This window comes from Eublepharis macularius, chromosome 2, assembly GCF_028583425.1.
Source record: "Eublepharis macularius isolate TG4126 chromosome 2, MPM_Emac_v1.0, whole genome shotgun sequence".
NCBI classification, from domain to species: Eukaryota; Metazoa; Chordata; class Lepidosauria; order Squamata; family Eublepharidae; genus Eublepharis; species Eublepharis macularius.
Window position 1 is genome coordinate 15,055,476 of NC_072791.1, and position 15,801 is coordinate 15,071,276.

The 15,801-nt window shown below is 44.5% G+C and overlaps 1 protein-coding gene across 1 annotated transcript in view; it reads right to left on the reverse strand.

Moving 5' to 3' along the window:
- Positions 1-10,328: 10,328 nt before the first annotated feature.
- SGPP1 (sphingosine-1-phosphate phosphatase 1) overlaps positions 10,329-15,801 on the reverse strand; it is a 28,638-nt gene continuing 23,165 nt past the window's right edge. The window contains exon 3 of the mRNA XM_054971835.1: positions 10,329-14,131. Within this exon, the coding sequence (XP_054827810.1) occupies positions 13,580-14,131 (552 nt within the window). The 3' untranslated portion in view covers positions 10,329-13,579. The remainder of the gene's footprint in view (positions 14,132-15,801) is intronic.

The window sequence follows — 15,801 nt, forward strand, 5'->3', positions numbered from 1 at the left end:
ACCGCGATTGGTCAAAAAGTGAAGAGGGGGCGTGGCCTCCCAAGTGTGGAGGTCACGGGCTCCATACCAGCCCTTAGAGATAGGGAAAGCTCAACACTGAACCCAGACCATCACTTCGGGTTTCCACTCGAATGCGTGTGGGTTCTAGGCGAAATATGCATCACATCTGATTTTAGGATCATATAGCAGAGTGCGAGTTCCCAAGAATTCTTCTCTCGATACAAATTTTTTTTTAAGTTTAAAAAGAGCCTAATACCAAGAGAAGTTTTTTTAAAAAAAAAATCTAGAGGAGAATTAGAATGGATTAGGTGGGACCTGGAGATCTCCTGGAATCTCCAGACGGCAAAGATCAGTCCCCTGGAGGAAATGTTAGCTCTGGAAAGGGGGCTCTGTGTCATTTTACCGAAACCCCACGCAGGCTCCACCCCCAAATCTCCAGGATTTCCCAACTCGGAGTTGGCAACCCTACGAAAGTCTAATTGGACGCCAATTGGCATGTGATTGCCAATGGGTACAGAGCGATAGGAGCCTAGATCTTATTAATTCCGTTTTGAACCATACATGCACTGGAAGACTCGTACGGTTGCCAATCTGACGTGGGAAAGTCCTGGAGATTTGGGTGTGGAACCTAGAGTGGATAGGGTTTGGGGAGGGGAAGGATCTCACCATAGTATAATGCCAGAGAGTGCAGCGTCCAAAGCAGCCATTTTCTCCAGGGGAACTGAGCTCTGTACTCTGGAGAGCAGTTCTAACTCTGGGAGATCTCCAGATCCCACCTGGAGGTTGGCAACCTTATACTCCAGCCTCTCCCTCCCCGTTTCTATGAAGACAGGTAGGGAGGGCATCACTCTAGTGCCCCATCCTATTTCTATTCTAGAGGAAGCTCACATTCTGAAAGTCTTGCTGGTTTCTGAGGTGCCATCCTATTTCTGTTTCCCTGTTACCCGCACTGACCTCGTGTTCGATTGAGAGCCCGAAGTGCCTCCCTACTTTGAACGAGCACGTTGCTCTTTGCGACTGCCTAGTGGAGGAGGAAGGGGCGGGGCGTCCTGGTCGCGGGAGCTGAAGACGCTACCGTGTAGCCTGGGCACCAGGGGGCGCTGCCGGGCTGCGGCTTGGTTGAGCTCAGGAAGGGAGGTGCTTTGGCTTACTGGAAATGCAATCCTAAACAGAGTTACTCCCGTCAAAGCCCATTGCAGGGAATGCCCCAGCAGTGAAACTAAGATCGTCTGGGCTGGGAGGCAGAATCACGTGTACGTGCGTACTAACGCACGCATATGCAGGTTTATTAATTTATTAATACATTTATTAATGTATGACATGCATTATGCCATCTTTTTTCAAGGAGCTCAGGAGCATACATCAAACCCCTCCCCTTCATTATATCTTCACAACAGCCCTGCGAGGTAGTTTAGGCTGAGTGACAATGAGACTCCCAGTGACCTTCATGGTACAGTAGGATCTAGTCCAACATATTAATCCCTGTGCCATACTGGCTAATATTGTGTTTGCTTTACACCAGGTATTGGCTTGGAGCTGGAGCATTTCCTGTGCCAATTCTGAGTAAAGGAAAACAAACAAATCAGAAAGATTGATAAAAGTGTGCCAGAAGTTTGCTTGGAAGGCTGGCCTTCCTACAAGCCACTTCAATCGGTTGAATATTCACTCCTTCTGCTGCAGGAATATTAGCTCAACAAGCATCTTGGACAGAGAACCTTCAGCACCTCACCGCCTACAATGGCCAAGTTTCTTTGCAGGTTGATGTAGCTCTGGTAGTGAGACTGGTTTACAGCTTTTAACCAGTTGGTAGGGTAGATGCACACAGAGTGCCTGTTGCTTTTTTAACCCAGAGATTCATTTTTGTAGTGAGCACATGAGGCAGAATCAGACCCTCAGTCCATCAAGATCAGTATTGCCTACTCAACTGGCAGCAGGTCTCCGGGGTTTCAGGTGGAGGTCTTTCGTGTCACCTGATCCTTTCAACTGGAGCTGAACCTGGGACCTTCTGCGTGCAAAGTGGACGCTCTCCTGCTGAACGCCCCCCCCCCCAACGAAAACTTTGGAAGCGGGTTTAGCCCAGTAAGTTTCACAAAGGCAACATGGTGTGGTGGCTAGAGTGGGATCTTGGCGATCCAGTTTCAAATCCTCACTCAGCTGTGGAGCTCAGTGGGCGCCCTTAGACCAGCCACTTCCCCCCAGTTTAACCAACAAAGGGTTGTCAGGATGGTAACATGGAAGAGGCAAAGCTATTTGGGCCATCCTGTGCTTCTTGGAGAAAGGGTGAGGGGGGAAATGCAACCAATACACACCCAGCTAAGCACATGGTTGCCCCCGGGGGCAACAGCGAATGAAGGTGGGAGCAAAATCACCAGGAAGAACACCATACCTGGTGGCGACCGTGAGCCTAAAGCAATGTGGAATCTTATTTGCATTCGTTTTTTTAATTTATTGTAAACCACTGCGATTCTAGAGTATTGTGTGCCGTTCTGGAGGCCTCACTTCAAAAAGGATGTGGACAAAATCGAGAGGGTGCAGAGGAGAGTGACGAGGGCGATCAGGGGTCTGGAGACCGAGCCCTACGAGGAAAGGCTGAGGGCCTTGGGAATGTTTCGTTTGGAGAAGCGGAGATTGAGGGGGGGCATGACTGCTCTCTTTAAATATTCGAAAGGCTGTCATTTGGAGGAGGGCAAAGAGCTGATCCAGTTGGCAGCAGAGGGTAGGACTCAAAGCAATGGGCTAAAACTACATGCACAAAGGTACCAGCTGGATATTAGGAAGAACTTTTTCACGGTCAGAGTAGTTCAAAGGTGGAATCAGCTGCCTAGGGAGGTGGTGAGTTCCCCCTCACTGACAGTTTTCAAGAAGAGGCTGGATGAATATTTGTCAGAGATGCTTTAGGCTGATCCTGCACTGGGCAGGGGGTTGGACTAGATGGTCTGTATGGCCCCTTCCAACTCTATGATTCTCTCTGAGGAGCAGCAAAATGGTCTTTTAAAATGAATGAATGAATGAATGAATGAATGAATGAATGAATGAAATGTCTTGGCAGGATTTTGTCTCTGCAGCTGGAACTTTCACTCTTGACAAAACAGGGAGGAGGCACAACCGATGTTCTCACACCCAGCATTTGTTTTCAGAACAGCAAACTGGTAGCGCAGGGTTGCTCAACACAGACTCTCCCAAGAACAAGTCAGTGCAGGCACGCCTTGTAAAACATAGACAGCCTGCGACTCAGAGCCCTCTCTGCATCGGAGAGGAAAGCTGGCAGGACGGCACCTGGCAAAACCTGAGCGGAAAGATAAATCACACAGAGCAGGGAGAATGAGGCAGTGGGGAGCCGGAGATCAAACAACCAAGATCAAGCAGGAGGCCAAATTAAGACTTTGCTTGCTGGTTGCATCAAGCAGGGAGCAGGCTGCTGACCTTGAACACTGAAAAGCATTGGCTCTCTGTCAAAAAAAATAGGGGGGGGGGGCTAATGATTTTCATCATAGCTTCGGCACCAAGTAAAGCCTGCTTGTGCCAACTTCCAGGCCTATGGCACTGTTCCCGCTACAGGGCAAAGGATTCAGCTTTTCTTGTATGCTCCAATGGCCCTTCAGTACCAAGTCCCTATTCTTGGGTATCTCACAGAGCTAAGCTACAAGAAACGAATTACAGGAGGAGGAACATGTGAAGGGACTCACAATGTTATCTGGGAAGCAGGGCCAGACTGACGGAGAGCAGGGGGGGTAGTCTGCCCCCAGTGCTGCCAAAGAGGGGGCGCCAGGTGCAGCTGCCAGCCACCGGGAGGGTGCAGGAGCTGGCGGCAGCAATGCAGGCAGCTGCACAGAGGGCTGGGAGGCTGCCCGCACCATTTGCCTGCCCCACCGACGGGGCCGCCCCTTCAGCGGGACAGGCGAATGGTGCGGGCAGCCTCCAAGCCCTCCGCTCAGCTGCCTGTGCTGCTGCCGCCAAATCCGCGGCACACCGTGCGCCGGGGTGGCCATCTTGCCGTGCAGGCGGCACGCACTGCCCTGAGTGATGACGTCAAGGAAGTAACATCAACACACAGCACTGGGAGTGCCGCCAGCTCTGCAGCACTCCCGGGGAGAGGCCAGACTTGGGTTGCCCTGGTCGCCAGGAACCCTAGACCCAGCCCTGCTGGGAAGCTGAGTTTTAAGAGAGATCGGAAGGCTTTGTCAATTTCCCCTCTCTACAGAGCCAGGGAGATCTCTGATCAGAGGGTTTAATTTCCTCTTTGCCTCCTAGAAGGGGAGGTGGAACTGACAGAGCCTTCCAGAGACAAAGAGGAAATTAACAAACCCTCTGATCAGAGATCTCCCTGGCTCTGTAGAGAGGGGAAATTGACAAAGCCTTCCAATCTCTTTTAAAACTCAGCTTCCCAGCTAACATTGCGACTCTCTTCACTGTGGCTCTTCCTTGTGTAATCTGTCTCTTGTAGCTTGGCTCTCAATTCTGCTCTTCGAGAATCACACTATCCCTGTTCTACCTTTGGAGGAGATTGCGAGAAATGGACTTAATACTGCCATCTTTTTAGGTTTCCATCCGTTGTGCTGAATCCCTAGATGTGAAAGCTGACCGGGGGGGGGGGGCGTAATTTGTTTTTAGATATGCTTGTAAAATGCATACTGATGGTGACAACTAAGACCTTGTGTTTTATAGGCTGAAGTGGCTGGTCTTCTCTTCTGAAACCACTGACAGGACAATTGAGTTCATTTCAGCAGCAACAACAAAAAGTGGCATTCTGAAATTAGGGTAGTACAGGGTAGTTTCTTCACGGGGCAAGGTTTAAATGGTGCAAGATGATGTTGTTTACGCAGGTGGAGTGACATGGGGAGTGTCATTTTTTTTAATGCTCTTCTGAAGTAAAGATCTCCCAGCATGTAACAAGCTGGCACATCTTTGGAACCACGGTTTAGAGTCTCCCACCAGTTTTACAATGGGCAAGGAGTATTTTGCACAGAGAATCCCTCTAAAAGAGAGCCGAATCCTGCTGGCAGGCTGAAGTGACCCAGTCCAGACCCACACCATCTCATTCTGCATAATAAAACAAGTGGGAGCTAACAGATTGCGTTTCAATGGCTACATTACTATGCTGTTTCCCCATCTAGTACTCCCCAAAAGCAAACAGATAAAATCATGTTTTATTGCCAAAAGCAAATATAGTCGTACAATTAAAGGGGTTATCTTTTTGCAGCAAAAATCAACAGGAACCTTAAAGGCTAAAAAAATGTTTTCTAGCATAAGCCTTTAAAGACCGCAGCACACGTCTTCTGATACAACCAGGGCTTTTTTTCAGCTGGAACATGGTGGAATGGAGTTCCGGCACCTCTTGAAAATGGTCACGTGGCTGGTGTCCCCGCCCCCTGATCTCCAGACAGAGGGGAGTTTAGATTGCCCTCCATGCCGCTGGAGTGGCATGGAGGGCAATCTAAATTCCCCTCTGTCTGGAGATCAGGGGGTGGGGCCACCAGCCATGTGACGATTTTTGCTGAGGGTGATTTAAACTTTTAAAAACTCCCCCCCTTATTCCAGCTGACCCAAAGTGACATCATTAGCCCTGGGAGTATGCGTGCACTTTGTGCAAGCACATGTGGTACCTGGGGCACCACCTCCCGCCAAGAGTTACCCCCTGTGCTGGCAACCCACTGAGTTCCACCACCTCTTTTCCCAGAAAAAAAGCCCTGGATACAACGAATGGATTTGCACTATGCTGTCATTTTATGTAGGTTCGCCAAACAACACACAAGCAGGATCAAGCAGCCATGGAATGCTGGAAGCCTAGGATGAAAAGTAATGATGTAAAACTCAAACCAGATCGAGAAACATACACAGACTTGTCCTGGGTGGTGAGGTTTTGCTAGGATAAGCCATACCGATAGTGAGTCACTAATCCTAAGTTTTTATTCAGCCCTGGTTGAGACCTCTTAATAAACCTCCAGTTCAGCAGACCTTTGAAGTTCTTTTGTAAAAGAACGGTGACAGCTAGATGACTCCAATGTAGACAAGGATACAGGTTCATAATGGCATAGCAACCACTGGCAAGGAGAGCCAATCCCAGTAAAGATATGTCCTCCAGCCAGCACTCGTTGGTAGCGTGAGGAGATACAAGAGAATGCCAACTGTGTTTGTTACATTTTTATCCTACCCTTCCTCAGAGGAACCCTACGGCATCATACATGGTTCTTCCCTCCTCCATTTTATCCCAACACCCCTGTGAGGTAGGTTTGTGTTGTAAGGGAGTGACTGGCCCATGGGCACCCAGTGTATTTTCATAGCAGAGTAGAAATTTGAACCCAGGTGTCTCCGGGCTTTGTTCACTCTCACCGGTACTCCGTATGATACCGATGAGTTTGTAAAACGAGAGTTGTTAAATCCCCAAGTTCTTCTAGTCAGAGGAGATTCTGCACACACATGTCCCTTGCCTGATTCAAACACAATGCAGGCCAGGCAAAATAACTTGCCCGTGTGACTTCCCACATGCTGTGTCACATTACAAGTAGGGTGCCACCTGTGCAAAGGAACTACACATTGCACATCAGCATACCAGAGACCAGAAGCAGCCCAGGTTAAGTAAGATGCCCGTCACCTACAACCATTCAAAGAATCTCCAATTAAAAGGATCTTGTGTAACCAGGAGACAGACTTGTGCCTGAAACCCTGGAGTACTGCTGCCAGTCAATGTTGCGCTGTACGGATCCCATATCCTGCTGCAGTACAGCAGCTTTATGTAGGCACTGAAATATGCATGAACTTCCTGACCTGTGGCACTGCTCTCTCTAGGTACAATTTGAAAGAAGACATGCTGTTGATGTACTTCTGTATTCGCTATAGATACACCCCTTCCGATCTTGCTGAGCTCACCAAGCTGTTTGTAGCTGGGCTTGATCATCTGCCCAGATCCCAAGTCCACAAAGCAGATGTAAGGAACTGCATGATCTAAGCAGGTTCATTGTGGCTTAGATCCCGTGAAAAAGATCCTTGTGTCATATGGAATATGCTTCTTCTGCTGCTTTGAAAGCCATTGATCTTGTGCAAATGGAGTGTCAGCAGCAGAACACAGCACAGAGTATCTAGGGCAGGGCTCTGCAACGTGGCACCCACAGACACCTTTCCTGGTGACCAACAAGTGTTTTTGGAAAGTGTGCGGGACCGGGAGGGCTTGTCCCAATGCAGTTCCTGATTAGCTACCGGAGATCTGACAGAAGAGTAGTTCTTAGCTAGCTCAGTATATATACTTTTATTTTTGTATTCTCTGCAAAAAAAATTAAAACCATGTTTATTTTAAAAAGCATCCTGTTCAACATCACAGGCAGAAGCTCTGTTTAAGAGTTACTATTAGAATTATACAAAATCCGACATTTTGTGGTTGGCTCCACCTCCCGTGGCAGCTGTTTTGTGGTTGCACCTACCACATTGTGCCTGAAGTCCAAAGTTGGCTCTAGTGTCAAAACGGTTGGGGACCCCTTGTCTTGGGCATCACAGAACTTGTTTGCAGGATCCAAGCCTATGTGAGCAGGATTGCAGCCCAAGCTTCAAATTCCTTCCCAGTCGTGAAACTCTCTAAGTTCCATTCTCTCTCTGAGAGCCAAGCCACAAGTGACGCCTGACACAGGTTGGACACTTCTCAGCTTCCCTCAAGTTTTGATGGGAAATGTAGGCGTCCTGGTCTTGCAGCTGTAATGGAGAGCCAAGCTGTAAAACCAGGACGCCTACATTTCCCATCAAAACTTGAGGGAAGCTGACAAGTGTCCAACCTGTGTCAGGCGTCACTTGCGGCTTGGCTCTGAGTATCATTAGAGAACAAAGTGAGATGAGGGATTATTATAAGCCACAAAGAGCCTTTAGGAAAGAAGGGGAGGGTAATCAAAATGAACAATCTACTCACAACTATAAAGCAGAGATGAAAACCAACCTGTAATATGAGAATTACCCAAGAGGAAAGGTGGGAGAGGGAAAAATCCAGACATGCCCTGAAGGAGGAGCGGACAGATTTAATCTAACTTCATTATGAATTTCAATTTAATTACTGTGACATACTTAATAATCATCAAGTCTGAATTGGATACTCAAGTACATACTCTTCAAAGAGTATGAGTCTGTAGGGATGATCAGAACGACGTTGTTTTCCTCCTTTCCTCAAGCAATCCTCCTGTGGCTTAGTATGGTTTTAACTCCAGATCAATGCACCAAGGAGCAGGAATGTAATGTAGGAGCAGGAATGCAATGGCATCCATGCCATTGTTGTATTGTATGCCATCGCTGTGTTCTGACTTCTGTACTGAGAACGATGTAAACAATTCTACCATTGTGTTCTGCTGCATTTTACACTGCATTTTATATTACAACACTGTATCTTAGGCATTTTATGAGAAGACTCCTGAGGGTGTCAACTGCTAATATTAATTGCCAAAGGAGCTAGCAAGCTCTTCCTTATCTCTAAGAAATATGCGCTTTCATTTCTGTGCGGCCTTGGCTGAAAGCTTGCAGCTGGGTACTGAAATGTATCTGTTTCACAGGAGAGAGGATTCCACTGTGGACCTTATCTCAGACTAAACTGCTTTTTGTTCCCATGTAACTTTTTAGGCTTTCGCCCGTAAATGCAACGGGGCGGGAGAACGTCCCTCTATATCAGTAGTCCTATTGATTGCCTAATTACTTCTGTCAACTTCTACCTACGAGTGAACACCTGAACTGTATGGATCTCTAATAAAGTTTTCTTCAACCAACGCACCTGCCTGCCTGCTGTGAGGGATTTGGGAATCTAATTGCCAGGGGTTGACACCCTAGGACTGACAGGGAGCAAGCCAGGCCTAGCAATATTCTGAGTCTCTTCTCCGAATCTTCACCTTTCATTAAAAAAAAAAGTTATACGAAGCTGCCAACTACCAAGTCAGACCATTGGTCCACCTAGCTCAGAACAGGCTGTGCTAAGCTCGATCTAGCAGTGTCTTTCTAAAGCAGCTGGCCTTTTGTCAGCAAGAAAAAAACACAAGGGGCACCGCGTACTATGCAACTGACAAGAGAAAAGTACTTTCTGCAGTAACCAACTACCCACTCTTACGTTATGAAAGTGCACCGTGCAACAAAAGAATTATTTGTATTAAAGTGCTAGGTGCTTAACAGCTTCAAAGTTCATAAACAATGTATACATAAGACCAATAGGTTCACATCCAGAACTCAAACCTGTTATGTGAGCTACAATTCTTGTTTGGAAGCACCTTTTTACTTCCAAACACCATGTAAGAGTTAGTTTCCCAACTTCAACATGGGACATGGAGTCCCTCTAGAATTGCAAGTGATTTCCAGACTGCAGAGATCAGTTTCCTGGGAGGAAGCAGCAACTTAGGAGGCCAAACTCTATGGTATCACCCCCCCCCTCCGAGCTCACTCCCTTCCCTGAGCTCTGCCCTCTCTGACACCACCCCCCATCTCCAGGAGTTTCTCAAGCTGGGGTTGGCCAAGCTAGCTCTGGGCTGTTGCCTCTCCCAAATAACACTTGTATAAGAACACACAACACTGCTATATACAGGGTTAAATCATTGGACCATCTAACTTAGTATTGTCTATTGATGAGCAGCATAGTGGTTAAGTGGTTGGGATGCAAATGAGCACTCTGCTGGTTCGAATCCCACTACCGCCATGAGCTCAGTAGGTGTCCCTGGGTAAGCTACTCTTCTCAGCCGCAGCTCCCCAGCTGTATTGTGGGGAGTTCCGAGCTCTAATCTGTCTAGAAGAGCAGTATATATATTGTTATTACTGTTATTATGGAGATTCCTGGGTAAACATGGAGGCTTCCCAACTGCTCAGCAGGTGCAAAAAATGTGAGACAACAATCCCCCTCCTGCCAATTTCCCCTTGCCAATACCTCCATACCTGCATTCGTGTCTCAGCAAACCAAATTCAGGAGCAGACTGGCTAAGGTGGCTCCTAGTTTTGCCTCCAGAAGCTGTACTGCTCATCTTGAGAGCTGCTCTGGACTTAAGTCAAAGCCCAGATCAAAAACATTCAAGATGCATCTTACAGTGCAGAACAGAAGGGGCGGGGGGAGACAGTAAGGCTTTGAAGCCAGCACCATTTTACACAAATATTTGTTAACTGCTTATATTCTGTCAACTTTTAATTAATTTTACCTTCTTATTTAATAGGATAGAATACGGTCAACAGGAATACTCAAGGGACATATTTTGATACGGAAAATATTCATAATCAGAGAACCAAACTGCAAACCAATTATTTCTGTGATTAATTTGTACCTAAGTTTTGTCACGATTTGCATTTCTGTATCAGTTCCCAAGGAGAGTTGAACAAAGTGCACCACAAGATTCTAGCATTTCATTTTATTTTCAAATCGTATAGATATACTAGTGATCAATGGTTAGGGCATTCAAGTCCAATTTAAACAAAAACTTCTATAATAGAGACTAAATTAAAAATGCAAATGGGAATCACATTTTGAGAAAGGCTGGAGGCAGCATTAAAAATAATATACAGAGTAACAGTAGAATGTGCTACAGTGCAATTAAAAAAATAACCTCTGGAGACAGACTGCTCATTACCACGCGCCCACTGAAATTAGCTCTTTCAGCAAAACTATTTCTTTCTGCGTTCTTGGTTACATTGGTCAAACTTGAAGAAGAAATCCCACATGGGACTGCAAGTTATTCACTTAGAACAGCCATTCCCTGTACAGCCCTTTCTACCATTCACGTTAACATTCTTTATTAGAAAAGCCAAGTGCATTAAATGAAAATGTAAAGGGAGGCAAGTTCTCTAAATACTAGGATCCTCACCACTGTTAACTACGCAGGGATATATGAAAGGGAAAATCTCCCAGCTGGTTACTGAGAATTTTCTAGTTTTAAAGCATCATAACTATTTGAGTTCCCTCCAAAGCTTTTTTTCCCCTTTTAATGCACATTCAGCAAATACTTATCCCAATGGTGCAAAGTTACAGATGCTGCTGACTCAAAAGTAAACACCGCTGTCTTCAATGGGATTTATTCTGTAATGTGCAGGCACAGGATCGCAGTCTACAGAACTGAAAGGAAAAGTGCACCAATACTTAGATACTTATTTGTAAGCAAATTCCCCTTTAGCAGCTGATAAAAAAAATGAAGTTAGCTGTTTGCAACTGATTGATAACCAAGATTTTAAAAGGCTGCCTTGGCTCAGGCGAGAGAGACTTGCACAACTCCCAGGGAATGGGGCCAACCTCTTTCCTTCAACTAGCAGACTCATTCCTGCTACAAACTGCTTTTGTATTGTCCCTCAGTTTCAACAGAGTATACTGTGAGGCATGCAGAACTGCACCTCAAACAAAAAGCGAGTCACACACACACACACACCCCTCCCATTTCTCTAGCTGGACCAAGGTGGTATACTTCAGAACACATCTGTAGCAGTGTATCATCACAATGTACATTGGGAGAAATCTCCGGATCTATGGACTGAAGGATGGTTTACTGCTCGCCACAGCAGGCAATGTATAGAAAGGCAGTACCTTTTCCTAAGCTTTAGATATATAGCTGTCTTGGTTTGCAGCAGAACAGTATGATTGGAGTCCAGTGGCACTTTAGAGACTGAGATTTTCAGGGTATGAGCTTTTGAGAGTCAAAGCACTGAAGTATCTGAAGAAGGGAGCTCTGACTCTCGAAAGCTTATACCCTGAAAATCTTGTTGGTCTCTAAGGTGCCACTGGACACAAATCCTGCTGTTTTCCTAAACTGTTAGTTTATTATAGTACAAGGCTGAGTTCATAACAAAATAAAGAATCCAATTCCAAATTCAAATCTATCCCCACCCCACCCCGCAGAAGAACACAGCAAAACAGTATGCTTCTACCCCATTCCAAATTTAAAAACTGTGTCAACACTCCATAAGGTTCACAAAATCACCCATGTCTTATTTCAGCATTCAAATATTACAGAGTCAGAAGTAGCAAACCACAGCCCATTGTGCTTAATGGCAAAATGACCTATTGAATTTTATGGCTGATTTAACCATGTATTGGCCAACTTAAAAAAAAAAAAGTCATGTCGCTAAAATAAAATAAAAGTCATGGGGAAAGTCAGTCTTGAACATTCAGTCATATTTTACAAATGGCAAAAAAAAAGTATGTTGTGAAAGACGGAAGGTTCCCCAGAGATGCACAAACTCTCGGTTTAAGCTTTGGTTAATTCTGGTGTTTGCCAAAGGCTCCGCTTTACCACTGGCTAGCCTTTGCTCAGATCTGGGCAAGTCAGACTTTGCTCTCCAGCAAGGTGAGCTAATAAGGTTTTTGTTCCTAGGCTGCTGGAGGCTGATCTCCAGAGATCCCAGGGACCACAAGCCACATTAGGCAGCCTTGCTGACACAAGGACCTCTCCATTATTTCTTGTTGTCTACAACCTAGCTAGGGCAACCTCACTTTGATCCAGTATATAGCCTTCATCAAGACATTTCTTTTGGTCATTCTGAGGGATTTTTCAAAACCAAAACTGATACCAAAGCACCCAATTTCCATAGGACAGCTGGCCATAGTCTTGACCATACAATGCAGCAGTCTAATAACTGGGAAGCAGAATTGACAATTTATAATATGCAAGTTTTGTGCCTGTTTCTACTGAAATTTCTACTGTTAAAACTGATCCGTCAGAAAGAAACTGAATGTAGGGGGGATCAATTTACAGCGAACATTCACATGGCTTAAATTTGTAATTTTTAACTCTTTCTTTGGAACAAAATAAGTCTATATTACACAATAAATCAGCAGAAAAATATATGTTCTTCCAATAACATACAATGTGCTTAAAAATATCTATAAAAAGGACTTAAGCATCTGTTCACAGCTATTAAATCCCAATATAAGTTTCTGCTTCCTGCATTTTCATACTTTTAAAATACAAGATAAAATCTTTATCCTTATTAGTTATATGACTAACTACATTTTAAAATATCTGCTTAATTCAGTATAATTTTAAAATAAAATAATGGGCTTTCTCGTATAAACATCACAGTATATGGTGCTTTTTACTTTAACAACAGAAAGGCACAAGGATCAAGCAAAATATACAGTATCCAAATCTAACTGTTTTGTATCCACAATTTAAATGTTATTTTAGAATATGAACACACATCTGGAACACTCATTTTTCTAAGCCAGATTTCATTAGAGTGTTGGTCCATTGGAATAGTTTTCCTACATAAAAGTGGCCCAAAGACACAAATAACTTAATATGAAATGGCTTAAAATGACCACAGCTCAAACTTTTGGATCAGCTATAAACATACCTGCTTTAATACATCCAAAGAAAGGGAGGTACATTTATAGTCTGAGGCATTAACAGTATATATGCGTTACAAACATAGACACACACACACACGGCATGTTTACAGTTTGTTACCCCTTTTGTAAGACTACACATGGCGTTTTCCAGGGACCTGAAGCTTCTAGGTCTTAAGAGCCAAGATTTGAGCTGTCTTTGCTTGCCATATATTATTTCAGCAGCGACTTCTCTGCATCTCTCAACTAGTGCACCTTTTCTGAAAAATGTTAATGGTCCGCCTCCCTTCTCACATCAAGCAAATGCCTCCATCAAGAAAGTCCCATTACACGAAACAGGGAAGGAATGACGAATATGAGCATGAATCCCACCATTCCATAGGTAAAATAACGATAAGGCAGTTCTACTTCCATACGCTGCCGGGCTTGTCGGACATCATTACAAGGGATGCAGAAGATTTTGCAGGCCAGTGGGATGGTGACTTTCTTCATGGCCGTTTTTGTTAGCAGCAGAATTACCACTCCAATCAACAACCGCAACATGCATTTTCCAAGGGCAGTCACCGTGAGAGAGGGAACTGTGAAGGGCAGTGCTTCTGGGGAAGGATCTGAAACAAATTTCAGCAAGTAGTTCACATGAGAACCACAAGCAACTCCTGCTCCACAGCCAAGGATCTGAGCTGTGTCCCCTCGTGATGTACTCCAGGTGTCAAGAGTAAAGGAGAAAATCCCCAGGGCAAGATGAAGACTGATGATGATTAGTGGAGCGTACTTGAAGGTTAAGTTGAAGCTATCAACTAGGTCCACAACTGGAAGGAAGACAGCCAGGATCAGAATAGCATAAAAGAATCCAGCAATGACATCCTGTGAGGAAGAAAATATGTTGTATGTTAGATTTGTGGTGGCTGAAGGTTTTAGACATGACACAAAGTATTTTTAAAGTAGTTCAAAAATGGCATAGGCATGGAGCAAAAAGATCAAAGGGAAGTACCTCTCTTCACTAGTGAGGTCACATTCACTATTCAATAGTGACCCTCTGCCAGGTTACTACTGGACTGCTTACTGGGCAGAAGGCAATACAGGAGGGGGGGCCTTTTTGGTTGTGGCACCAAAACTTTTCAACTCTCTCTGCAAGGAGATTGTCTCCTTCTTTTTATTCTCATCTTCTGCTAGTGTTTCATTTGGTATTCCCTCAATGATTTCTCCTTCCTGCCTCAGATTTTAATTTTAAGTGTTATTTTTTATGTTTTTGTATGTGTACTTTAGCTTTTGTTTTAATTGTTTTAATGATGTGGGGGAGGGTTGTTGGTTTTAATAGTTTTTAAGATGTGATTTTTATTATGTATGTTTTTAATCTGTCAGCTGCCTTGGTGGCCCTGATGAGGGCAGAAAGTCAGGGTATAAATTTTGTATATAAAACAGGTGTCCATGCTGCTCACAAATGTAACACACGGTGGCTGATTTCTGCAGGTTAGTAGGTACTTTTTCAGGCACTACAAATTTTCACAGTAGTACGCTTATCATTTTTGGCTTATTAAGCTGTTCTCATCTTCATAACACATTAAGTCTGTGCCTCTAAATAGTTACGTAGCTGCTACAAAGCCTTTCAGCACTTTTGTCATATGGTTGCATTAGTATAGCACTATGTTAGTTTTGTCTGTTCCGTTTTACTTGTGTGGTTGTAAAAGTGTGCAGCTGACTCTGTGTGTACTGCTGTCAGTGGTGGAAAAGGGCTTCAATCATTTGCTAAAGGAAAGCAAGCAAAAGCCCTGAATACCATATGGAGAACAGGGAAAGTAGAAGGATCCAACCTTTTCTTCCAAAGAGGTACACATCCCCGGGGAATACTTCTGGTAGATCAAAGAGGGTGAGATGCACATGTGAACAAGATGTGTCTCCTTCTACATACACAAAACTCTACATACATTCTACATATGCAAAAGCAGAAGGCCAAAGGCCTTTAAAATCTAACATGCAGATAAACCTGCACATACTTGGTCAAACATTAACAAAGGATTTTGGCCTATGCCCAAAGGCAGGCATACTTCAAAGGCTATTGTCTTTAAAAAGGAAAACATGCTGCTTTTTCCAATTTAAAAAAAAATTTTGGTTCTTCAGAAGGAAAGTTTGAACAAAATCCACATTTTCTGCTGCAAGTACCATAGAAACATCCAGACAGAGCAGCACTGTCTTAAGAACTGGCAACTGCTGACCTCTAATTCAAATACAGTACCCCGCCGCCCCCACAAAGCAGGATGGCCACATAATTCCCAATGCTTTCACAAGGCAACCGAGTGAAAAATGTTAAGATTATATGAGGATTGGCAGAACGTGGAACACAAATCTGATGGCGGATCACTAACCCATTTCTAGTAGATAGCTAAGCACCTGGAAGTTGCTATGATCCTTGCAAAAATAATAATAATAATAATAATAATAATAATAATGAACTATGTGGCCACGATCTGATCTAGTAAGGCACTTCTCATGTCCTTAACCAAAAGCACACACTCAAGCCACTAGTTACATATGTT